A 27,302-nucleotide genomic window follows, 5' to 3' on the forward strand; every position below is an offset into this window, starting at 1 on the left:
TTAAACACAAGAAAAAATATTGAGATTAAAATGAATGCACTTAAACATTTTTTAGATTATTATAATCAATAAAAATGTCTTGTAAATATTAGTTAGCATAAAGAAATAGAAATCTAAAATGTTTCATATCACACCATCATCCTAGCATGTTAAGCAGTAAATGTTGTTTGAAATTAAGAGACTTTACTCTTCAAATTTAGTTAATTTGTCTATGTTAAGTATGTTTCCAATAATTTTGTGTATAACCTTTTTTTCAAAGAAAATGTTTCAAAATTGTTAATAAAATCTTAAAATAAATCCATTTCATCCAACCTTTTGGGCTCATATAGGGGTGTAAACAAGTTAAGTTGAGCCCGTGTCAACCCTAGCTTAAGCTTGAGTTCAATTGATCAATCATGTTTGAGTGAGCTCACGAGCAAACTAATTTATAAAATAGGAAAAATAAATATAATTCAAGAAATTATAGTTATAAAATTATTTAAAAGATTAAAAATTAGAAATAAAATTGAAAATAAATTGCTTAATATTAAAAATTTGCACTTAAAATATTGAATTTCAATATATTTTACGTGTATTTAATATTAAGATTTTATGAGCTAATGGGCTTTGTCGTCGGGGTAGCTACTGTTACTGATGAGAGTGTTGTATGGCTTACTTCAACGTAGGTCACTATTACTTATGATGGATAAATGTACTATTTGTTATTGTTATCATTTGTATTAGATTCCTAAATATTTTGTAAGATTGCTAATCCTACTTTGAATTTTCATTTCTATTATTATACTCAAGATGTAAAGCTATTTTATTGCTCATAATGAAATAGTAGAACGCATGAGTATATTTGTCTTGATTTATTGCTACATGGATTCATGTCTAATGAAGAATTTTGTAGTTGTGGTATTTATTTTTCATGAACATTACTTCTATTAATTACAATAAATTCTTTCATGTAACAATTATGCTTGCAACGTATATAATACTAGCCATATAATTTATTGTTGAATCATTTTGGAATGTGGGATCTCATATAATATGTGAACCCATAGAATAAGGGAGAGACTTTGTGAAAAAAAAAAGAGAATAAATTGAAGGAATCTCTTAGAGAGATAGTAAGAGAGTTTTTTTTAGAGTTCAAGATCTGATTTCCTATTCCCTTGTTCCCTTTTATGTATGTCATAGAACTGATGTATCTACACAGGGGTGTATGTCGTGAGTCGTATGGTATGGAGCTTAAGCAAACTCGTTGTTGACAAGACTGCTAGTTTGAATTGTCGTGTTGTTAATAAATATTGATATGTGTGTCAATTAACTGAAGTTACCTTTCTTTTGCCATGAAGAACTGCCCGTTGAGCTCCGGATGTTGCTTTATAGTTGTCGACAAGCTTGGTGGGAATGTTCAACCAGTCCAAGCGAGCTCAGAAGAATAAATCAAAAGATGTGATCGAGCTCTCTTGAAGACCTAAGCTTGATGAGCTCGCTCTGAGGAACTCGCAAGAATGATGTGTGCTTCAGAGGTAATCGTGGGTTTCTTCTAGGCGATCGGAGTTATGTAGCTTGACACCTCCAAAGATATGACTAACGAGTACAATTAACACGGTTATTATTAGGATCTTAAATTTATGGTCAATGGGCTTGATCCTATTGGGCCCATAAGGCCCATTAGTATCTGAACTATTATGTTGCTTAAGAAAAATTATTTTTGGATATACATTTAGTTTGATGATTTTCTTAACTATTCCACATAATACTGCAAAAAGAACAATGGAATTAGAGAATAAAATACCGTTATGCACGACTAGAATGATACGAGATTGCATTAAGTGCCTTGCCCGTGGGGCTTGTTTAGTGACATGTTTATTCATATTCAATGAAAATGGTGCCTCCCACCAACAATAAGCTTTATTGGTCATGCCTGCTGCAGAGAGTAGAGGTGGGCACTCAGGTAACTATGAATTATTTCTCATTCAAGTGCCTGCACATTTTAGGTGGTGTAAGCAACCCATTCTATTCTTATGACCCATAGGGAATTTAAAAAAAATTTTCTTATCGAGCTACCCAAGACAAAAACATATGTTGTTATGAGAGGTATGACTTATTTAAGTCATTGGGAGATAGGTACTTCTGAGAAGTGGTGGAATAGAATATAAAAAGTTTGAGACTTCCCTATCATGGTGGGTGTGTTGATTCTGATTCTCTCGGATTCTTGTCGAATAACTATTAAATCATTTAAAATAAACACCATGAGGATATTTTTTTGTCCGTCAATGCACCCTCAACTTGTTATAAGAAAGAAGATAACACCAGTAATGACAAAATTAATTTTTGTAGTTATATATATGAAGGTTTGTTGTGTTAAGTCCTTGTATGTTGTCCACAGTGGCACGATCATTTCAAAATTTAGTGTGGCGAAGGCATCCTCCTTGAGAGGTTGTGCTCTCTTGTTTCTTCCTCCATTCTCAGGAATCTACTTCCACTCCTATACAACTTCGATGGAAAATTTTTCTAAAAAACATATGGTTATCTAAGAAGAATGGTTGAGAGTGATGGTGTAGCAAAGATTGAAGAGAGGGAAGCATTCCAAAGATTCCCAGAATTTGAAATGAAAGAATGATGATGACAAGAGTTCAAAGCAAGTTGATGTGGAAGGACTATATAATAACCATAGGAAGAGCACTACAACCTAGAATGATGTCTTGAAAGCCAATATGAATGAAATGTTTACAGAGGAAATGTCGGTATTAGCAATCTCAGATTTTATTTCTGATGAAACAGAGGTTGTTGTTTCAAAAGCTATCGCCAGAGCATAATTTTCTAATCTTTTCAATAACTGGGACTGTTCTGATAAAGTTATGGTCCCGGAGCTGAGTTATGGTAACTATGTGTTCGTCTCTTTCACTTTTTCTTAGTTTTTCATGTTTTATGCTCTCAATATTTTAGTTGTTTTTATTGCAAAAAAATATGCTGATTGACGGCCTAAACCACAACTATTTTCAATGATTATGTAATGGACGATGCTGAGAGGAGGGAAGATTGAACTACAAAACTAGTGAATAAGATTTGATGATTCACTGATGAGCATGTTAATGTAAGTAGTACCGACTATTCTTTATTACCGATGAGATAGTTTCACACTTTTTGATTGCTTCAATCTCGTAGATTAAAGAGTTGCAAAGAAGTCTAATGCACATATGAGTAGTGTTTCAGGAGTAAAACTCACTTCTTCTGAGAGACCACCATTAGTGGAAGAACCGGTGTTCATCGTTGAAGTTGGACCGCTGAAAGTAGAGCCTATAACCACATCTCTGCTAGTTCATGGTGTTGAATCTTTCAGACATGCAAAGTGTCCAGGAGATAATTTTTTGTCAACTCAAAAAGATTTTGAGAAGAGCAGTGAAGAATTTTTAAGAACTTGAGAAGAGCTTGCAAAAGTTCGAGAGGAGCTGACGGTCACTAAGGACAAGGTGAAGCACCTTGAAGACAAGTTGATCGACATGCAGAACCATGTCATGGACCAGGAAGATGACTCGCAAAGTGCTAAGGAGCACGTCCTCACATTAAAATACAAGTTGGCAATAAATACCCAAAAGAATCACAAAGAGTTAGAGGAGAAAAATTCAACACTGTTGTAATTTGTGCCACTTTCTGTTCTGACCATAATGGTATGACCTTCTTAGCGTACGTCCTCTTTTGAATCCTCTTTTCTAGGTAGCAACCCTCACCTAAAGAAGAAAGGTAAGAATGAAATGAACAAAAATAAAGGAGAACTAAAAAGAGTAGCAACAAAAATGTTTATATAGAAAATTTATCGTAACATAAACCAGAGAAGAGAAGTCAAGCATAAATTAGACCATGCTCTACTCGAAAAAATATACAAGAAAGATCCTATAGAAAGATCTTGTAATCAAACTAGAATACAAAAACAAATTGATTTTGTTTGGGTTCAAGAGACCTCCCACGACGGTGTATCCTCATTATCATTACTTTCTAGGGAAAAACTCAGAAACACTAATGATAAAAAGAACTATGTTTGCTGTAAATTAATATTTTAAATAGAGGCAGTCAAAAAAGATTTTTGACAGTCCAACAGGAGAAATCCTCCAGTCTTCAGGGAAAAACTAGAGCACCAAGTAGAGGGTTAATCACTGTAATGTGACAGATATATTTCCTTGAGTTGAGAGGGCCTATGGTACATGTCTGCAAAGACACGATAAAGGAAACGATTGTGCTCAAAAAGGGCAAATCAATTGATAGGTCAGAGAAAAATCTAAACATGTATAGATAGCCTAGTCAGAGCTCCATGGACCCATCCTCCCAAACTATTGAAACCTCATTTATACAAATTGTGAAGGTAGTTGATCAAACATAGCCAAAGAATACTTTGTCAGCAACCCATGTGTTGCTCTATCCAAATCGATCAAGTAGATCCAAAGCAAAAGGAAAGAAACATTTAAGCTATTATAATTGTAACTGAATCATAAGGAGACCTGGGATTAAACTTGCCAAGAGTATAAACACAAAACCTATAAGATGAAAGAGTAAAAATACAACTTAGCTACAAAGCTAAGCTACCCCACAAAGGAAGCATAATCTCGCCTGAATTGGAAAAGACTCTAACATCCTATACCACATTAGATAGCCACCTAATCGTATAAAATTGATTTCAGGCCAGTCAAATTGAAAAACAAGAATACTTTACACCACACATACACCACAAATTGAGCTTGAAAATTATTCAAGTTCAGGTTAAATTCACATGTCGGGTCAATTTTAGAGACCCTACAAATAGAGACGGAAGAAAGAACCGAATACATTTCTCAACACACACACACATTCACCACAAACTTTTTGGCCAATGTCCAACATAATTCAGGCCACAAATTTTGAAAGAAATAATAGCCAATCCATCGTCATGATCATCAAAATGTTCTAAATGCAGAAAAATTACAAAATAAAATAAAATAACTGATCAAAAAATATATAAATTGTGCTCATATGATTGCTGGATGTCATGGGAGACAGGCTCGCCTCTTAGTGGTGATGGTGCGGCGCCGACAGACTTCCTCTAAGTGTTGACAAGGAGCATATGCAGCTGCGGGGAATGCAACCCAATCTGTCAAAATTTTCCAGCAATTTTACAAACCAAGACATAACTGCAATGCTTCAAGCTATATGTTCGATCACTCAGAGGTTCACATCAAGATCAGAGCCAATTGAATCAGTACATACCAACTATCATTGGAGGTTTCAGAAAAGCTTATATGACACAGGAAAAAGTATGATTGCACTTGTACCTTCTCTGATTGGTTAAAATTTTAATTAATTACTGGAACTGGCATGGAAAGGACTAACAAAAGGGATTAAGAATCTCAAATCATTGGCTGCAGATTCATAAAACAATTGCTACAAGCATGAAAACAAGATTTGGATGTACATATAAAGTTGCAACAAAAAATGATAAATCAATGAAAGAAAATAACCTACTATACTTCAATTACAACATACTGCAGGAATTCCAGCAAGCCGAAAAATAAAACATTTACATACATAGCACACAATTCTTATGCATTTACGCATCTCACATCTAAACTTCTATGTTTACACACATAGCACTCAAAATTTTAACATCACATCAAAATAACACTATTATGACCTTTGACAAGTGAAATACATGTTTTCATGCAAAGGTTTAAAGCACCAAAGCGCAATGTACGTAAATATTAAATTTTAAGTGTGCAAAACATCAACAATAACAACAAAGCATTTATCCGACTAAGTGGGGTTGATTACATGAATCAATTTTTTTTCCGTCGTGTCCTATTGAGTGTCATATTTTCATTTATTGTTTATACTGATTTGAAGAAGGAGCTTCACCTGTCAAACAATAAAAAGAAATTGCAGCATAGCAGTGCAATGTGGCCTTGAAAACTCACAGTTTTCTGAGAAAGATCTTAATCTTCCTTTTGCAGCACATCATCCATCCGAAATTCCACGGTGTGATCTCTCCACTCACCATCATTTACATCCAAATATCTCTCATAAAAGCTCACCTCCCCATTCGATATCACAGATAGCGCAACCATGCTTCGAGTTCCATATCGACCCTTACGAGGCACAAAATCATGGAAAAGTGTTAAAAAAATTCTCAATTAGATTGACTGATAGGAGTGGAGATACACTTGAGTTCACCTTATTGCTCTCAGTATCAACAAAGATGGAACTCAAATTGAACTCCCACTCAGGTTCGCAACCGGTGTCAGGCAATCTATTTAAATCGGCTTTAACATCGTCACTCATAAGCTTCAACACTATCTCTTTCTCCGGGATTTGTTCTTCACCGTATCTTCGTAGAAGTTTGTTAAAGTTCTCATGGAGCCGCAAGGCCTACAAAAAATCTCCAAAATCATATCAAATACTTAACAAGCACATGATTAATGACATTCAGGAATGACACAAGAAATACACCGTTTCACATATAGGTAAAGTGGAATGTATGAAAAAATTAAATTATAGATGTTAGATGTGTAAATGCAGAGAAATGGGTAGTATGTATGTAAAACTTCTAAATATCTAACATTTTTCACATCCAAAGTAGAACGTTTTGTGATATGCATTAGAATTAGCAGTGGTGGACGGACCATTGACAATCAGGTCCTGAGTCAAAATCCTCCATACCTCTGCGTTAAGGGCCGATGAAGAATACAAAGTAATGAAAAAAATATTATTTGCAGACTTTAGATATAGCACTGATTAATTCACAAGCAAATTTTGAGATAAATTCATAATTTGAATAAATCATTATATAACTATTCTATCAGCAGTTATAATACTAATCTTAAATACAAATCACTTCAAGGAACAGTAATTATATATAGAGGCATTTGCATACATACTACACAATCCTTGTGTTTACATATCTATCACCTAAATATCCACAATTGCATCTGTACCACTTAAATCTTTAGCATCCAACCAAAGATACCACCGTCACAATCTTTTTAAAAGTGAAACAAACCTTTTCATGCATAGGTTTATGACACCCAGTATCAAATTTAAGGAGTTAGATATGTAAAAAAATACATAAGAATTGTGTAGTATGTAAATTTCCCTTAAATATAATTTAAGAGATTAATATTTATTTAATATTTACACATGCAAATTAATTCATATTATATATTTCTAATTTGAATTCTGTAGAAAACTGATCGAAGTAAACTAGCACCACCTTTGGGACATAATTATTAGTGAGTTCAGCAACAAGAACCATCAAGAGACCATGAGACAAAAATCTAGGAAAAAACAATACAGTACAGATAACAAAGCAAGGGGAATAGGGCCTAGTGCTGTCAGGTTTTACTGATTGGGATCACCAACCATAGGGTTCTAAAGCAGAATATAGCATATGCATGAATGTCAAGGAAATATAGATAATAAACAAGGAATGCTAATATTAATGAAGAGAGAGGTGTCAAAATAATCTCCTTACTCTTTGCAGGGGATCATTTTAGCTCCAAAGTTTATAAAAATGTCAATTTTGTCGCCCGGGCTTTTTTAATATTGATTGAAATAATCCCCGGTGAGAACATTAAAACAAGCTAGAGACTAATTTAGCAGTTTTATAAACTCTGAGACTAAAATGACCAACTCAAATAGACAGGGGACTATTTTGGCACTTTACTTTATTAATGACTGTTGATTAGCAGAACTTAATTGGCTTGCCTTGGGCCAAGGAGTGTCCAACTTTGCATTAGAGAGCACATGAAGACCTGGAGAGACAATCTGAACTGAAGCAGGCTCACCCACTGGTCTATTTGAAATATAAACCATGACTTTTGAGTGGATATCAGCTAATATTAGGTTGAAACCATTGTATTCAGTTGCTTCTTTAGCTATGTCCTCTGCATATTCCAAAGGACTCATGTGGCTCTGTTTCAAAAGTGGTATATAAAATAAAGAACAAAATAAAATAAAAAAGGAAGATTAATGTACATACCACTTAATTATCACCTTACCTATGCATGAAAAAGTGTATTTCACTTTTTAAAACTTAAAATAATGATATTTTTAATATGATGTGAAAGATTTGAGTGGTAAAAAAGTAATAAAAAAAGGTAAAGCTTAGAAGCTAGATATGTAAATACATAGAAAATGGGTGGTATGCATGTAAATGGCCCAACAAAAAAAGCAGAGATGATCTAATATTATAAAGTATAATGGCATGCACCAATTGAATAGAAGTAGGCATAAGTCACCCCAGTCCCCCACTAGAATTCTTTATGCTTTATCTCCCTGATGTCGGTTGAGCCAAACGGGCTAGCCATCGACACACAATATTAATTTATTTATAATTTATTGGTTAGTTTTAAAGTGGTGACCAGAAGAACTGTTGAAGCTCTTACAAAGGTAAGATTTTGGTTAACCCTTATAGCCCTTGTCATCAAAAGCATGAATCTACTATCATTTGCCTCCCATTTGAAAAAACTTTTCTCCTGCGCCACACTTGAACCCAACTCTATGGTGCTTTGAAGATCTCAGTTTCATCTTGATTTAATGTCTTATTGGAGATTGATGATTCTCGTTTTTCCTTCTTTTGTTATTAGCTGTTGGCTTGTTTTGGTAACTCATTGATTTCTAACACTTGGTTGACTACTTGACTGCCTAGTTTCAGGCAAGATGGGCCTCGCCATTTTCAGTTGGTTGCTATTTTGGAATGCCCAACTATGGCTTTTCTCTTGTTTTCGTTGGTTGGTGTTCGATGGACTGCTATTTGGTTTATTGAGCTAGCCTTTTCTGCGCTACTCAGAGGCAAATTATGATCCCATTGATAGGGCTTTTGTTTGTGGTGCAATTGTCTCTGATTAATCAATTGCTATTATTTTTGGACATTTTTGGCTTAGAACATGACGGGTTGTCGGAAAACTAGTGTTTTGATCACATGCATGCCCTAAGATTTAGTCATGTTGAGCCATAGTTGGCTTTGGTCCATTTCATTTATCCTAAACCATGTTCTTTTGGCGCTATAAGAAAATAAACTAGTTTTGGATTATGATTTGTCTGTGAACTAGTACACTTAAGAAATGAGTTAGAATAAGGAATTACATGTAGGGACGAGCAAGTCTTTATCCCACTAAGTGGGGTCGGCTACATGAATCATTTTTCTCCATTGTGTCCTATTGAGTGTCATATTTTCATTTAATTCTAATAAATTAAGATCATGCTTTATACAATATGTCCTAGCCTTTTTAGGCCTACCTCTATCTTTCTTAGCATAATTCAAATCTAAAATATCTACTCTCCTAACAAGATCATCAGATGGCCGATGTTTAATGTGACCAAACAGCCTAAGGTGACTCTCTCTAATCTTGTTTGCCACTAGAGCTACTCCAACCTTTTCACGGATATATTTCTTTTGCATTTTGTCTCTAAGTGTAAAACCACTCATCCAACTGAACATTCTCATCTCAACAAAACCTAACTTAATTTTAAGCTAGGCCAACATTCTATCCCAAAAAACATTGCAGGTCTCAACCCCATCTTATAAAATTTTCCTTTTAAGCCAAAGCAACATTTTTCTATCATAAAAGGCCCGATGTTTTCCTGCACTTCAACTATCTAACTTGAATTCTACAAATAAGATCCCCATCTATATGACCATCACTTTGAACAATATACCCGAAATATCTATTATCTCCATTCCTTTTAAATGACTTGATTACCCATTGTTATAACCTCACCACTAGATCTACTATTACTAGTTCTATAATTATTAAAATTACATTCCATATGTTCAAATTTAAATCTACTCAAACAAAAACCTTTAGACTCTAAAGTTGGCATCCATAATTTAAGTTTTTCCTGAAAACTCTCTTGTCTAATCCACAACAAGAATATCATCAACAAAGAAAATACACCAAGTTGCATCCTCCTGCAAATGTCTAGCAAGAAAATCCATAACTAAAGTAAACAAATATGGTTTTAAAACAGAAAAATACTTGGTCAATCCTCCTTGTGTTAGAACACAAGTAACAGCTCTAGTATATATATCTTCAATGACTTGAATATAGGCAATGTCAGCACCTTTCTTCAAAGTACTTCTCTTGGAACTTTATTATAAGATTTTCTTAAAATCAAACAAAAATCATATATAGACCCCCCTTACCTCTCTATACACTTTCATCAAACCTCTCAATAAATTTATAGTTTCCATAGGAGACTTGTCCGGCATGAATCCAAACTAATTTTGAGAAATTTTATACCACGTCATAACCTATGTTCAATTACTCTCTCCAATAGTTTTAATGTACAAGACATTAACTTGATTCCTCTAAAATTTGCACGCTTTTGTAGGTTCCCTTTATTCTTAAAATAGAAACAATAAACTCTTTCTCCACTCATAAAACATTCTTTTTGTTTTTAAAATGATATTAAAAAATCTAATAAACCAAAAAAATTCTCAAATCTCTTAAGCATTTCCACATTTTTATTGGAATATCATCGGATCCTATTGTTTTTCCACACTTTATTTTTTTAAATCCTAATCAACTTCTGTTTTACTAATACAACGATGAAAATAAAAGTTGTATTTTTACACATAAGATGCATATAAATTTTTTTTTATTATTTATGATATTAAGATCACTAAAATCAACGGTATTTTCACAATCTTCATTGAGAAGTTAATCAAAAAATCTCACACATTTGTCTTCATCTAAAAAAACACTTCTTGATTTTTATTCTTAATATACATTGCTTGAACTAAATATTTACTTTTCTTTTGGTTAGTCTATACATATCTTTCAAGCTCTTTAGTATCTAATTTATTATAAAAATCATTAAACGTAAAATTTTTAGCATTACAAATTATTCTCTTAAACTCCTTATAGATCACCTTACATTTTCCTCAATTCTCCAAACTTTTACATTTAAATCAATTTTTGTAACAAATTTTTTTTATTTTTTATCCTTTTTTTTGCATATCCGCCACCAAATATGTTTTTTCATAAGAGTTTTGTGTTTTCTATCATCCAAACACATCTTTTACAATATGCTTAATAGTGCTCATTATTTTATACCACAATATTTGTTTCTTCATGATTCATGAATGTCTCGAATTTTAAGGACTTAAAATTTACTCATAAAAATAATTTTATTAAAGTCTTTAAGCGTCCCATCAAATCCTATGATAATATTTCATTGCATTTTTATCTTAAAATCCAAAACCATTAATCGATATTGAATACTTCAAGTTTTATTTGGAATGATCTTAATTTCCTTACAACCTCGATAATCTATTTTTTTAATGAGAAAATAATCAATTTGTGTTTTATCATATCAATCATTATAAGTGATAATATGCTCATATCTTTTCTTAAATAAAGTATTGGTAATAGTAAAACAATTTCAATATGAGTCACTCTAAAATTATAGTCTGCATGAATACTTCTAAAATCTTCTATTATTCTACCAACATATCAATTTAAATCTCCTCCAATAAAATTTTTTTCTTCAAAAAGTATCTTCTGTATTAATTCTTCTAGTCATTCCAAAATTTTTCTTTTAAATATAAATTCAAACCTACTTGGGAAACATAAGCACTTATGATATTAAGAATCTTAGTATTAACAATAATCTTTAGAGTTATAATTTTATCTCTAATTATACTAATTTTTACAATATGATCTTTTAAATTCTTATCTATAATTACACATACATCATTTTTAGTATGACTCCTACTGAATACCAAAGCTTAAAATCTAAACATCAATTTTCTTAGTTTTTTTCTCAAGCATATTTAGTTTCTTGAATACATAAGATATTTATCTTCTTATGAATTATAATATCTACTAATTTCATTAATTTAGAAGTGAGAGTACATGCATTTAAATTTCTTATCCTAATATTATTTTCATGGACTAATTTATTATTTGCATTCATCCATAATGTGATAATTCTTATTTATTTAACACAGCACCCCGGCTTAAAAATGATAATGTTAGTAGGTATCATTTCTTTTAAGCATCAGATTAAGGGTCTGTTTGGGACAGCTGCTACTTTTTGAGAAACAGTTGTGAAGCTGCTGCAGAAAAAACAGTTTTTCAAAAACCTATGGTGGATATTACAATTTTATTTTATTTTCAAAAAGTCAAACTACAGTTTTCTGACAGTCACCACACTTTAACAGCTTAAATTGAAAAAAATTACTTTTACCGTAGAAAGTCACCACACTTTAATAGCTTAAATTGAAAAAAATTACTTTTACCGTAGAAATTTAAGAGAAAAACAAGAGAATAGTTCTTTAAATAGAATTGTAGTAGTGGTCTGAAAAGCAAAACAGACAAAAAAACTGTCCCAAACAGACCCTAAGTGTGTGTGTTTTTTTTCTCACATACACGCAAACACACGCAACTCTTATATGCAGGGCTTTAAACACACGACCACTTGATTGAATAGAAGAAAAATTCACTAGATAATAAGTCGTGTACAATGTTTAGTGATCCACCTTTATTATAAAGGTTATATTTATTTATTGATAGGTTAGCTCATATTTTATGAACGTTACGCATATATAATAAGTGATGCATACAATACATAACATATGGAGTGAGTTCGCAAATAACACTCAAAAAATTCTTCTGATTTATATTTCAGAAAACTCACCTGTTGTAATCTAGTTTGCTTAGAGTAAAAATATTCATCTAACCTTTAGGCCCTACTCAGCCGAATAGTCAAACACTATGGACAGCTTTGGAGAAACTCTTTCTCAAACATAACTCAGTTAAATAAATAATGAAGTTAGTTAACAAGAAAACTGAAGACCATAAAAGCTCGGTGTCGGTAAAGTTGAAAAGTTACGATGACAAGTCCTTATAAGAGAGCTATAAATTTTAAAAGAATGATAGTACGAACTTAACGAGATGATCTAAATTCTTTTATTACTGAGTTATATCACAAAAAATAATCAATCTAGTCTTACAAAGAAGATGAAATTTCTTATAGAAAAATGCAGTTGACTACAAACACTCAAGGTATATCAAGCCAATTAAATAAACAACTAAATAAAAAAATATATAACAATAAAACTAAGTTGACAAGTTACAAGACTACACCATGAATATGCAACAAAATTCTCCTAGAAAGAAGTCTTGCAGGTATAGCCAAAGCGGCCCAAAATGATTCCTTATAAAAAAATACAAAATAAGAGCTACAAGTATTTTTACTTGAATAGTTTATCTTTAAGAAAAAGTACAACATTTGACGAATTTATTCTTTAAACATGAGAGCACATGCCCACCTTATAGAGATGAACAACGCATAATTTCCATCACTAAAGATGAATAATTTTATTATCATTTTGTTAATTTTTTCGTAGTTGACTTCAAAAGATACAAGAGAATTAGAAAGATATATTTGTATGGTTGAAAGCTCCTATACCATGTTAAAGGCATGCACCCAATTAATTTGTCCAAGAAAATAAGTTTCTTAATAGATGAACTCATCCAGGATAACAACTCTTCTATGAGATGAACTCATTTGGGAAATAAACTCATCCAAGTGAACAACACTCTCAAACATAAATTTTCCTGAGAGGTCAAATATCCCAGGAGAAGCATGAATGCGAAGTAATTACCAATACAAGATGTTATTAGAAGAATATTATAACACCCCACACTAGGAGAGGAGAATAAATATAAAATGATATCCATTGAGATCAGTGTGTCATAACTGTATTACTTATAATATTCATAACATATGAGCCGTGCCATCTATAAATTAAGACAACCATTACAGAAAATAGGGGATCCAAAGTGTTGTACTAGGCTCATTTTCTAGCGAATCATTTCACCGTTCTATAGTTCAAATTCATTATTCATACTCTTTCCTTGGATGTGCTAGTCCACGGACAAATCAGGATCCAACACTGGCCAAATATGAAAATTTAAACTTCCTTTCAATACAATAAAGTAGATTGCAACAGGAGTGTTATAGTTTAGAAGCCAAACTATGTGATTGAATAAAGCCTCCTCCATCCCTTATAGATCATATTTCACCTTCACCATCTTCAAACTAGTATTCTTATTTTGATATTTGAATCTCAAAAATAACAGCACACAAACCTTGTAGTGCACAACCAAATAAGGTGTCAATGGCTGGAAGATGCCATCTCCATTAAGCTCATATTTAAGACAAACAATGGTTCCCAGTTATTCAAAAGCATATACTTTATTAAATTCGGTTAAGCCAATTTCCATGTAGCACAAAGCAAGATAAAATTAAGAGCTTTGAATGAAGCATACCGTGTAGATATCAAGTACTTACCAGCCACGCAAAGTAAAGCTAAATAAAGAGTAAAAACAACAAAATTAAAACAATATCTATGTAATCATGAACAAGAACTAAGAAAAAAGCATTACAGTTTGGGTGTTGTGTATTCATCCCGTCGCAGAAGTTGACCTAAGTTCACCAAACCAAAACCTAATCGAACAAATACCTGCAAGAATCCAAGAGTCAAATATCCCCTACTTTTTGCCGTAGAAGAAGGTTCCGGTTCCCTAAAATTGGTAAGGAAAGCAATTCTTCCATTTCTTGTACATCCCATCCATGTTCCTCCAGCTACCTCATCTCTACCTCCCAAAATCTTCTCATCGCCCTCCCACCACTCCACTGGCCTTGTAGGCCTGCATACGAATACCAGTCCGATGACAAAAAATGAATTTTTAGAAAGAAAATTAGGAAATATCACCTCATATTCATCAAAACTATTTAAGGTGTAGGAGAGATCGTCTTGCCTGTCATGGGACTCGTCCCGATTGGACAAGAGAAGAAGCGAATACTTTGGATGATCTAGCCAAATCCAGGCAGATATGCACATATTTCGTCTTCCTCCTCTTCTTTCTTCTCTCCTGTTCAAAAAAAAAACACTCTTGCTGGTCCAAGTGTACCAAAAATAGCAGCTTTCATTGTGCTTTTTAATTAAATTCATTCAAAAATAAAAGGAGGCAATTACATACATGCCACCCAAAACACTCCTATTTACAAATCAAGCACTATCTTTCACCCATTTTTCAAATTATCACCCTGATAAAACTTCAACCCATCTTTTTCATTTTTATCACATTCACAATGATTTGATCGTGACATCCTAAATCTATCTGTTTCATAGTTCAAAAAATCACATTGATGTTTGATTTATAATATTTCTTGTGTTATGCATATAATTATGTGGGATAAAAAAATAACAATTGTATTGATTTGATTGTAGTTTTAAAATTAGTTTTGGAATAGTATTTTATCAAAAAATAATAAAGATATAAGACTTGGAAAATATGTTTTAAAAGAAGAATATATTTTAAAACTGGCAATTTTATTGAACTCTTGACTTAATATTTATATTTTAAACTCTATAAATATTTGGGGTATTTACATATATAGCACATAATTTCTTTATATTTACATATCATACGTCAAAACTTGCATATTTAGAAACATGACATTTGGTTCTTTAATATCTAAAGCCTAAAATTTTCATATAATGTAAAAATACAAAACTCTTTTATTGTTTAAATATGCAAAAAATAAAGTTTATGTATTAGAGATGTGTATACATAGTAACATAGATATTGAGCGGTATTCATGTAAATCTTCCTTTTTGTCATGATCTTTTTATTTCAATACATGGCATAATTTTACATTTTGGTTCTAATTCGTCTATTATTATTGGCTATAAAAAATGTTCATTATTGTTAAACAACTCTTGTTCCACATATCAATAGATTTGGGACAACTTTATGTTTGTTTTGCGTTTCAGATCGCCACCATAATTCAGTCTGAGGAATTACTTTTGAAAATTTCAGTGGATGGAAGCTGTTTTTTTAATATGACATGTTAAAATGTGGTGATTGTAAGAAAACTGCTATCTGAATTTTTGAAAAAACTATATATTTATAATCTCATCACACTTTTCTAAAAATTTATTTACTTCCCATAACTTTATAACCATCTTTTTTAAAAGTTATGGTCACACCAAACACACTATTATAGAATTTATTTCTAAAGTATGGAATATGACCACAAATGTATAATTAATTTGAGCCCAAATTTTAAAGAACTTGAACCTAAATAGACATTGGTTTGATTGTATTCAACATGTGTGCATTGTATTAGATTTATTGATTGATTTGAGAATAAGGAGAACATTCATATTGTATTCAGCTCATTTTATTTTAATTTATTTACTAATGTGAATTTAAATACATAATAATTACACAATTATGTCTTCAACAGCTAATGATTTATTCTTGTTACAAAAATAAAATAACTTCTTGGAAGATTTAGATGCATACCACACCTTATTTACTTGTATACTTAACATCTAAATTTATTTATTTTATATATCACACAATTCTTATTCGTATACTTAACATCTAAATTTATTTATTTTATATATTTATATTAGTTTAACTATGTATCAATGCACTTTTTAATTGTTATAAATAATGAAATTTTTTAATCATTTGATGCAATGTCAAAGTTTTGAATATTATAAATGTGAATATTAATGTTGAATTTGAAGTTGTCGTTTGAATCGGGCCCAAGGAATAGAGACCCAAATTATAGAGCGTAGAATGAGAGAGAAAGTGTGTGTGTTGAAGGAGTGCTTCACGACTTGCCCTTATTGAACAAACTGGAATATTCACAGGTATTTATGACCTTTTTTATATCATTGTAAGTAAGAAATTACAATAGATGATCCAAGAATTCCTAATACATAAAAGTTCCCTCTTATTTATAGAGGATAGCATGAATCTATATAAAAAAATATATTTATCCTCTTGCTTGAGAAGGGTTGAACATTATATCATGATCTTTTGCATATAAGAGTATGTTGCTCGACAGCCTTTCAGTCGGTTGTGCTTGGCTTTGGTTGTCTTGTTGGGCTTCTGTAGGTTGGCTTGCCTTCGGTTGGTTCGTCACTCTCTTGGTCGGTTGATGATACAACGAGAAATGATGTGAAAGAATTGAAGTTTATTGTGAAAACTTTATTTTTTTATTTGATTTTATGATTGTAGCATTGTTTTTGTTGTTGTTGGTGTTGTATTTATTTTGATGATGTTAATGTCATTTCGAGTGTCAAACTATAAGCTCATAGTTTTTAATTTTGCAGACAAATTTATTTTTTTAACCGATATTATATATTATTTGAATTTTCTTATGATTCAGTCATTGTTCACCTCAAATTATCATATGCTATTGTGAATGAAATTAACTTGATAAATTATGATTGGATTTACCTCGCAAGCAATAAATACAAAACAGTATTTTCCAAACAATTTAAACCAAATTGTGTTTCGATCATTGTAGTCATTACGACAAGATATTTACATACATACCTCACGATTCTTATATTTTTACATATCTAACTCCTAAACATTATTATCACACAAATCACTCACAATTAATAACCTTTTAAAAACATAGTACTCTTTTTCATATAATTTTATAACCTAAGTGATATAATTGTAAATATAAAACTTTAGATATACCAATACATAACAATTGTCTTGCATGTATCTAAGAGTTTGTTTGGAGCAGCTGCAGTTTATTGAATAATCTACTGATAAACTGATTAAAAATAATCTGCTGATAAGCTAGGCGCGGTGACTATTACGAATTTTTATTTTTTTTGAAAAGTCAGACCGCTGCCAGAAAGCTGTCACAGGTAGGTGCGGTGCTGAAGTTTTCAGCGTCTTGAAAATGCATAAGCTGTCAAAACATAGTTTAATCAAACAGTTAAGTGCATTTTCAAAACGTCACTGCACCAAAAAAGCTGCCACAAACGGACCCTAAATTTACTAATTTTGATTTCATCCCCGAGATTCACTGGAGTCGGAATAATCGGTTCTTCCTCAAGTTCACCGGTGAGGTGGCGCCACCGCTCACATCCGCCTCAAGAACTCCTCCCGTTACCGTCTCCGTCGATATCTGCCATTCCATCTCCTGCAAGCTCATGATTTACGCCATCTTCATCGGATCTTCTTCACCGTCACATATCCCAACCAGATCCACGGAAACAAATTTTCCATCGCAGATCACATATGCTCCAATCCGAACCAATCAATACTCGACTCGATCTCACTGCCGGCCAACCCTAGGCTCAGACTTTCCTATTCACGTGTCCCATTCATCCGAGATCGTGCTAGATCCCAGATCCTGTCACGCAACTGCTTCGATCCCACAAATCTCGTACAGCTCTATCGTCAATCGCACGCATCCGTTCCATTCCCGATCCTCGCCGTCAATCCCAGCCCAGGTACATTATGATCGTGATTCTTCACTCTGTAATACATCTCATCAATGCCTTCATCTTCAACTCCAGCAGCTGCACGGAATCTGCATTTTAGGGATTTACGCACTAGATCCAATACCAGTGACATCCATGCAATCAATATTATTCCGATCTCCAATCTTCTTTTTCCTCCTGCAGCGCCGCTTGCCATTTTGATCACTGATCTTCGCAGATCTTCTGAGATTCCCCCGCTCACTTGATTCAAGTTGTTTGTAGTTTAATAGTATTTTCTCAGCGAAGAATTGATGAGAATCATTCCAACCACTAAATCCACTGGTACACCGTACCCCATCACTTGCAAATCAAAATAATTACATAAGTTATTCAAGTCATTAAATGTAGTTAGTGTTAGACTTCTGAATAGCCTAGTAACGATGTATAGCTCCTAGTATTTTGGGTTCATAAAAAATATATATATATATTGAAAAATTTACATGCAATTCATACCAGCTCTAGTATTTTGGGTTCATAAAAAAAATATATATATTGAAAAATTTACATGCAATTCATACCATTTCTATATACTTACATTTCTAAGACTAGAAATTTAATATTAATATGTATATATTTTGATATCAAAATCACATCAAAACATGTGCATTAAAATATGTATTCTACTTTGAAAGAGTTAATAAGGATAATTGTATGAACAAATAATGATTTAATGAGATATTTTAATTTTTTTTTTCTTGTCTCATTTGTTGAAATGGATGAGTAGAACTCATTTTTTTTTTTTTTTGTCTCATTTGTTGAAATGGATGAGTAGAACTCATATGTCAAAGTGATTGAATTGATCCCATTTGTCGAAGTGATGGATCTGGCTTGTGCCCATCTTCCTAAAAAAAAGAACTTAAATCTATCTCTGCTAAGGCAGCAATTCGAGGAGGTTATCAGAGTTGCCCCGGAGATCCGTCATTCTCTTATTTAAATATATCGCCCGACACTTGATATTCAATCTCATTACCCAGGTATGGTAGATAGTTGTCGTACCGACAAGCTCTGGCATCAGTCAGCGATGTGTCATGACCACGACATTGATTTCCTATCAAGATGTTAGAAAATTTTCAAAAATATAGTATAAGATGTACTATAGAGATTGTTTTATAATTCTCTACCTAATCATGTATAATGGGGTTGGGGGAAGAGACATTTAGTTTTGGATCTCTCTCCTCATTGGTGTTCTCATCTTGATCTTCATCATCATGATCATTTGTCTTATCTTTCTCTCCCACTTGGGCACTTTTCTCATGACGGATGATCTTTTACTGAGTTGTATATGCTCATGAATATTACGGGACCTTACCTCCTAAAAATGATTTAACATTCTGAAGGGTGCAGCCGTGAGTATGAGCATATGCTTAAATCTAAAGTTACGCATAAACTCCTTGAAGAAACAATAGAGATAGTAGTAGAGGATTATTCACCAGGAAAAATAAAATATTTTATCCTTATATCTTTCATTTTAAAATCTTTTAAACTCTAATATATATTTGTTCTATATAAATTTTCATGAACACCTTAATTTTTTAAATCAATAATCATGTCGCTCTAATCTTGTTTTTATAGAAAAAAAAAATTATTATTAATAAATAAATAATAAAAAATATCAAAACTGCTCATCGAAATTACAAAGATTGGATGATACCAAAAGAACGGAGACTATTCTCCCAAGAAGATCGGAGACCCCGGCCAGCTTCGTACTAGTAGCTAAAAGCCCACAAGAATGTAATACACACAAAACAGTCAAATGCTCTGCAGAGTGAAAAAAATTATAGTCTTGTTGAAAACATCATCTCGAATTAGGAATATTTGATGAGTCACGAGAAAAAAAGTTTATTATCTTCATTAAAAAAAAATCGTCCAAAATTTTAAACCTTACTCGCCTCAATAGTTGAACGCTAGGAACAATTTTGGAAAATCATATCTGAAATATAACTTGATTGAATAAAGGATAAAATTATTTAACTTACGGATTGAAGACCATGAGATCTCATTCTATATAAAGCTGAAAAAATACGACGGCTACTTCTTATAGATGTAGCCAAAGTTCCCCAAGGAAAATGATTGTCTGAGTTTAACAAAACTATTTTAATTTATTTATAGCTGAGTTAAATTACAATGAAACAATACATCTAATCGCATAAAAAAGAGAACAAATTTTATTTCTTATTAATAATGTACTTGAGGAACTCTTAGTGTGAGACCATCTAGTCAATTATAAGTATCTAAAAGTAGTTTTAATGACCCTAGGATGAAATCCTGTAGGTGTAGCCAATGTGCCCCCGAGATGATTCTTTGTGGGAGTGTTAAAAGCTCCTAGATAAATGAATAATAAGTACATAGTGAAATATAACATTTTTATTTTAAGAAAAGTTTTAATTTATATCAACAAATGCATTTTTGGATAAATAAAGTGTATGTTTGTCTTATAAGGATGAGCAATAAAGACATTCCGAGCAACCAGACTATTAAATTATTGAATTGTTCGTCTGCATAATTACTCATTTGCTGAATTACCCATCTGCCAAATTACTAAATTGCCTAGTTGTCAAATTGATGAATTGTTCGGCTACCAAATTGTTGAATTACCCAATTACTGAACTGTCCATCTGTCAAATTATTGAATAGTCCAGCTGTCGAATTGTTGAATTGTTCAGCTGCCTAATTACATAATTGTTGAACTGCCCAGTTGCTAAATCGCTAAACTGATTAGCTACAAAATTATCAAATTGCCCAGCTTTCTAGTTACCTAGTTGTCGAATTTTCAAGATGTCAAACTGAAAAATTACTCAATTGTTGAAGTGTTTGAACTGTCTAGTAGAAAAAACTGATTGTTCTACCTAGCAATAAAACTAGTTGAACTGCATAGTAGAAAAACTAATTTAATTGTTTGGCTGAAAACTAGTGGAATTATCAAACTGAAAAACTGGTTGGCTGCTTAACAGAAAAATAGGTTGAACTGCGCATTAGAAGAATTGGTTGAACTGAAGGACACGACATAAAGCTGTCGAACATGACATAAAACTTGCGCATTAAAAGAATTGCTCAGCTGCCAAATTGTTGAATTACCTAGTTACTAAATTGCCCATCTGTCAAATTGTTGAATATCCCAGCTGTCGAATTGCTGAATTGCTCAGCTGCATAATTACCTAATTGTTGAAATTCCCAGTTGCTAAATCACCAAACTGGCCAGCTACAAAATTGTCAAATTGCCAAGCTTCCCAATTACCTAGTTGTTGAATTGCCAAGCTGTCAAACCGGAAAACTACTCAAATGCTGAAGTGTTTGAACTGTCTAACAGAAAAACTCTCCGTACTACCTAGCAATAAAACCAGTTGAACTACATAGTAGAAAAACTAGTTTAATTGTGAGGTTGAAAAATTAGCTGAATTGTCAAACTGAAAAAATGGTTGAACTGCACAGCAGTATAACTAGTTGAACTGAATGACATGACATAAAACTGTCGAACATGACATAAAACAATATGATATAACATGACATACAGTCATTACAGAACCCTACGCCATCTTCGTATTCAACAAACCTCATTTTTTGTGAGGATATTATTTAGACCTTATTTGCCATAAAATTAAAAAAATGTACTATTATAAACTTGATCAAAACAATTTTTTTTTTTACTTTTTCATTTAATTTTTTTTTTTACTTTTTCATTTAATTTTTTTTTTAACAGTGCTCCTTAAGATGATTTGATCATAAGTACTAATATGTTAATTTTATATTCAGTAATTGTGCGATCACAATTACTTAAATTGATCAAATTAAATCAAATGGGTTTTGCATTATTCGAGCAACATTGGAATGAAATGTAGGCGAAGATTCCTTAATTATAGATTTTGACGAGATTAAAAAACTATTATCAAGCCTTCTCTCAATAATTATCCATAATAGATCTACCTTACCTTTACTATTTTATTATATTATTTTTTATTTGAAAAACTTGATATTAGCTATTAAAAACATATTCGTAGTATATTGAGAACATTTATCATATGCAACATCTATTGATATTATTATTATATCCTTTAATAATTTTAATATTTATTATCATTTTATTTTTTGACGATTTATTTAATTATTTGTTAAATAAATTGTCGGAAGGATTGCCCTTAATTCCCCATTCCATGGAATTCCAGATTAGCTGAACTACCAGAGATGGTAATAAAAATTGCAGCAACATAATGGCGACGACATTATTACAAACTTCTGGTTGGCGCCACCGTACGCCCATGGGCCCTCCCTCACCGCCAAGCAAGCCTTGCTGGTGTCCACTGAGACTTTAGTGCAGCGCAGTTTCCGGCAGATTACGGAACCCTTCGGGAGATTTTTCTTCCTTGCAGGGTGAGATTTCACATTTCTTAGGTCAATCATGTCGTGATTCCCACTCCCACTTGTTTCCTTTGGTTAACAAGTTTCCGGGTTGAGTTCTCTATTTGAAGATTATTTTCAGCAATGGCAGCTCGTTGGTTTTGCGGTTTCTGAAAGTTTTGTTGCTTGTTCAGTGGGATAGTGATTTTGCTGCTCGTGCTCCAATGTTGTTAAAGCTACTTGGTAAGTTGTGATGTGATTGTGACTTCAATCGAGACCCGCGGGTAATCCTTGGACTGTTCTGCGGAGGTTGCAGAGTGATTTTTGGGAATCTCGACAGTGGTATCTAGGCTATTTCAATGGTTATGGAGTAGGGAATCTGGGGAGAATTCTAGCGTTTCTTCGTCCAGATTGCGATGGAGAGTTAGGGTTTAAGTTGTTCCGACCGAGCAGTTTTGTTTTAGTTCGGGAAGAGACCAGATGGGCTGTTTGTTTTCTTGCTTACATCCGCGCCGAAGAGAGACGAGCAGCAGGATTGACGATAGCAGACGTGGTCACGCTGAATCATTGGGTATCATGAAATCTAACGATTAGTTTATTTTTCGTATTTCTTTTTGTAAAAATGGTTTTTAATTGTTTTTTCTTGCGCGCACAGAGCGCAGCAAGGAGCAGCCAACGGATGGCGGTGTTACCGGCTGTGCGGTTTCTTTCACCTTCAAGGATCTTGCAACTGCTACTCAGAGTTTTAAGCAGTCCAATTTGCTCGGAGAAGGAGGCTTTGGAAAAGTCTACAGCGGGAGACTAGAATCAGGCCAGGAAAGTTGTAGTTCTAATGTTTTGATTCTTTGTTGATTCGCTTATTTTGCCTTGTGTGCTTCTCCGAAGGATATTCTTGATGAATCTTTCTGCAATAATGTGATACTTACAATGCCTTGAGCAGATCGTAGCGATCAAGCGGCTGAATCTTGAAGGGCTGCAGGGAGCCAAAGAGTTCTTGACTGAGGTTCTCATATTGAGCACTCTGCAGCATTCAAACCTTGTTAACTTGGTTGGTTACTGCACCGAGGGAGATCAAAGACTCTTGGTTTATGAGTTCATGCCAAAGGGAAGCTTGGAAGATCATCTCTTTTGTAAGCATTCTTGCTGTCAAGTTAAAGTTATATTAATTAATTATCTTGCAATAAGTTGTTACTTAGTTGAAGTTAAGGAAAACAACATAGTACTATAAACCATGATGCAAAAATAAGAAGCTTCAGGGAAGTGATCCAATGAATTTATAGATGTTTTTTTTATTTTTTTAATTTTTTTTTAACATTTCGTTTTTATGAAGCTACAATAAATTTTTATTGAATGCCGAATAGTTGTATAAAGATTATTTGCCTATTTGTTATGAAGATTATATATGTTTATTGCATTTGTTGGTTATTAAGAAATCTATGTGCCAATAATAGCTGTACCTTTGCTTCATCATTTCATTATTTTTATATAAATTTATATTGTATGTTAGATCTGCATTATAAACACATCGTAGATTATGCACTTGTAGCTAGTTTGGGATATGGCCTACTCGTTGGCACTAAATAATGTTTATGCAGCACATGGAATCAAGAATCATGGCTAGACCCATGTCTACATTTTATATTATATTTATTTTATTAGATTTATGCTTATTTAATTTAGGCAGCAGTTATTCTTTTGGTAATCTTAATTTTTAAATACATGATAATGTTAGATTTAAAATTAGCTTAAGAAGCTATGATTTGTTATAATTTGAATTATAAAATCTATTTCTATAAATAGGGTATGAAGTGTGTTTTTATAACGATTTGCAGCTAAGATATTGCCCTTGGTTCCTAGGAACTGGCTCCTCTACCTCAGTTCTCTCATAGAATGATACTCTCTCTTTTATTCTATTTCCAACTCATTCTTTTCTCGCAAAATAAGAGTTGAGAAAGCAAAGGATCGGCAGGGAAGTTATCCCATACATTTAGGATCTCCATCAAAGTTTGTTACTTGTTTCTGTTGGGACTAAATTAGATTGCGAGCCTATTCAAATTAAGGTAATTATCAAAGTTCTTTTATTGCTATTGAATTGGGATACTCTTTTGTGTTCTACTTCTTTGGACAATTGGACCTTGTTGTTTTGCTTACCTTACTATGTGGCATCTGATATGTTTGTGTACAGAGCAAGGAGTTCTAGGAGAAGCACACGGCAAAATATTTGTTCATCAATTAGTTAGCAAGTAATATTGATAAGAATCTAAAGCTGGATCCATGCAAGTTGATGAGGATCATTTTTAAGCAGTTCTGTTGAGGTCTTGACCCTAAACATGTAGTCTTGTTCAGGTTTATGCTGGCTAGACAGGCGAATGCTCATCTGTGTGGGGTGGACAGGGAATAGGGCAAGAGGTTAATGATGCAGGAATTAGGTATGAATGTTAAATTGTGTACAAGCCATGTAGGTGACTACAGGAAAAATGAAGAAGAACGTGTAAGGGAATTTCAGCAAATCACTTATTATTATTTGTTTTGATTTTTGTGAAAGAAGTCCGAGTTAAAGTTAATCTTTCAGGTTAAAAAGAGTAGTAACAAATAGGTTAAGAATTAACCGAATGATTAATGGTAAAAGTGTTGGTGTAGGTTCTATTAAAAATATAAAAAAGTTGAAGGCAATGATAGTTTGATTGTATACAATACAAATAAAAAAAAAATACTCTAAGAGTTGTGACGAACCATATCTTCTCAATCTCCCCATCAACACTTATATGGTAAACCACCCTATTACAATCATCTCAAAATTTTTTGGCTGTGAATGTTTCCTTGGTTACCTCCCTCTCAAAGGAATAAACTCTAGCAAAGGCCTCTCTTTTGTGTGTTTATAGGGTATCCTACTAATACCAATGGTTGCATATGCTTCAATCCTAATACCTGCCAAATAATTATTTGCAGACCTGCTATTTTTAATGAAAATACTTTTCCTTACAAGCAATCTTGCTCTCCTCCTCCTTCACTCCCACTGAGTACTACCACCACACCTCTTCTCCTTCTACCGAACACAATTCCAAGAAAGACACGTTCCCAATCTGTCATTAATCAACCACTCACTTTGATCAACTCTTAGCCTTCATCTCCTTTTACAAACCAGTCTGTTTCTGCTACCACTTACCTCAACTCATTCGATCCTACATTGGAGCAGCCCGTCCATACTCAAACCTCTATTCTCACTTCCAATCCACCCCGTCCCATGCTCACAAGATCTAAATCGTATCTTTACCTAGTAAAAGAGTGTGTGATTTAACAAAAATCTGAATTAGAACCTTCCAATTTCAACAAGTTGTAAAGGATTCACAGTTGCGGGATGCTATGAATTCTGAAGTTTAGGCTCTCCTCTCTCAGCACACTTGGATTCTAACTCCTTCACCTAATGATCAACCCATATTGGGTAGTAAATGGACATACGAAATCAAAAGACATCAAGATGGGTTTGTGGCTAGGTATAAAGCCAGACTTGTGGCTCAAGGTTATCAACAAGAGTTTTGTCTTAACTACACTGAAACCTTCAGTCTTGTGGTTAAACTTCCTGTAATCAGACTTCTATTAATTGTTGCTCTTCATCATAAGGGGCCAGTTCTTCAAATGGATGTCTCCAACGTCTTTCTATATGGCCAACTTCAAGAAATTGTGTATATGAGCCAAACTTCGTGTTTCGTTGATCCTAATCATCCCAATCATGTGTGCTTACTAAAAAAAATTATTTACGGTCTTAAACAAGCTTCACAACAATGGTATAACACTTTCACCTATTATCTTGTCAAATTTAGTTTTACTCATAGCCACGCTAATCCTTCTCTTTGCATCTACAAAATCAAGAAAATTGTATTTATCTCCTTCTATATGTTGATGATATCTTATTGATTGGAAATGACTCACATACTTTTTAACATATATTAACAAATCTTCATAAAACATTTTCTATGAAAATTCTTGGACCGTATCTACGTTCCTAGGCATTAATATACAACATACTTCTTATGGGATTCATCTCAAGTAAACTTCTTATCCAAGGGAATTCTTTATATAGTTGGAATGACTGAATGCAAACCTGTTACCAATCCTATGACTCCTCTTTATTTTCTCTTGACTCTAATCAGCCATTCAATCATTCTACTCTTTATAGACAACTAATTGGTTCCTTACAATAGTTAACTATCACCAGACCCTATATCGCTTTTACTATTAACACTCTCACTCAACTTCTTTATCAACCTCTGTTTACCTCATTTTTCGTGAGGTCTAGTATTTCTCGTAGGAGTTAGGATCTAGCCTTAGGGGTCTCCCTTCGACTATCTTAGAACCTTAGAAATGGGACCCGCATTATTCTAGAAATTCAACCCGCTTCCGTCCCCTTCTGGAGTTTCACGTGTGTGGTATCAACTTCTAGCACTTAGAAGGATGAAACCAACATGAGGAAACCCAAAAGGGATTCCCTATAGGACCTTCCTGAGCCTTAGGGTGGCCTTTTGCACAATTCGCACTCCCGCGCGCATAAGCTTCGCAATTCGGAGAGTCGACGCGTCCGATCGCCGCAATTCGCATTGCCTGCATTGTTACCTGTCGAATGCTAAAGTAAACCCCT

The 27,302-nt window shown here is 33.2% G+C and overlaps 2 protein-coding genes across 4 annotated transcripts in view; one reads left to right on the forward strand and one right to left on the reverse strand.

The window, feature by feature from the left end:
* Nucleotides 1–4,674: 4,674 nt before the first annotated feature.
* On the reverse strand, nucleotides 4,675–14,925 carry LOC110020454 (transport and Golgi organization 2 homolog). 2 transcript variants are annotated; one of them, XM_020718565.1, is made up of 6 exons: nucleotides 14,784–14,925; nucleotides 14,486–14,672; nucleotides 7,717–7,923; nucleotides 6,187–6,381; nucleotides 5,931–6,101; nucleotides 4,675–5,089 (listed from the first exon to the last, which is right to left on the reverse strand). In XM_020718565.1, exons 1-5 carry the CDS (start codon nucleotides 14,864–14,866, stop codon nucleotides 5,949–5,951), a joined length of 825 nt encoding a protein of 274 aa, XP_020574224.1. In that variant the 5' UTR covers nucleotides 14,867–14,925; the 3' UTR covers nucleotides 4,675–5,089; nucleotides 5,931–5,948. The 2 variants fall into 2 exon arrangements, with proteins under 2 accessions (XP_020574224.1, XP_020574223.1); XM_020718564.1 differs by having other exon boundaries at nucleotides 4,676–5,110.
* A 3,302-nt stretch (nucleotides 14,926–18,227) lies between these two features.
* The window catches only part of LOC110020422 (probable serine/threonine-protein kinase PBL21), a 22,390-nt gene continuing 13,315 nt past the window's right edge, over nucleotides 18,228–27,302 (forward strand). The window contains exons 1-5 of one of the 2 annotated variants that reach the window (XM_020718517.1): nucleotides 18,228–18,304; nucleotides 22,495–22,699; nucleotides 22,861–23,237; nucleotides 23,322–23,482; nucleotides 23,607–23,796. In XM_020718517.1, coding sequence (XP_020574176.1) covers nucleotides 23,147–23,237; nucleotides 23,322–23,482; nucleotides 23,607–23,796 — 442 coding nt within the window. In that variant the 5' untranslated portion in view covers nucleotides 18,228–18,304; nucleotides 22,495–22,699; nucleotides 22,861–23,146. Of the gene's footprint in view, nucleotides 18,305–22,494; nucleotides 23,238–23,321; nucleotides 23,483–23,606; nucleotides 23,797–27,302 lie in introns of both variants that reach the window. The other variant, XM_020718515.1, reaches the window with a different exon arrangement.

This window comes from Phalaenopsis equestris, unplaced genomic scaffold (genome assembly GCF_001263595.1).
Source record: "Phalaenopsis equestris unplaced genomic scaffold, ASM126359v1 Scaffold000096, whole genome shotgun sequence".
NCBI classification, from domain to species: domain Eukaryota; kingdom Viridiplantae; phylum Streptophyta; class Magnoliopsida; order Asparagales; family Orchidaceae; genus Phalaenopsis; species Phalaenopsis equestris.

Excerpts from the sequence above, each read along its gene's own strand:
- LOC110020454 (XM_020718565.1), bottom strand. The coding sequence starts at position 14,866 with ATGTGCATATCTGCCTGGATTTGGCTAGATCATCCAAAGTATTCGCTT. Across the intron at positions 6,382-7,716 it reads TGGACACTCCTTGGCCCAAG|GCCTTGCGGCTCCATGAGAA; the intron begins GCAAGCCAATTA and ends GATTTTTTGTAG. Across the intron at positions 6,102-6,186 it reads TTGATACTGAGAGCAATAAG|GGTCGATATGGAACTCGAAG; the intron begins GTGAACTCAAGT and ends GTGCCTCGTAAG.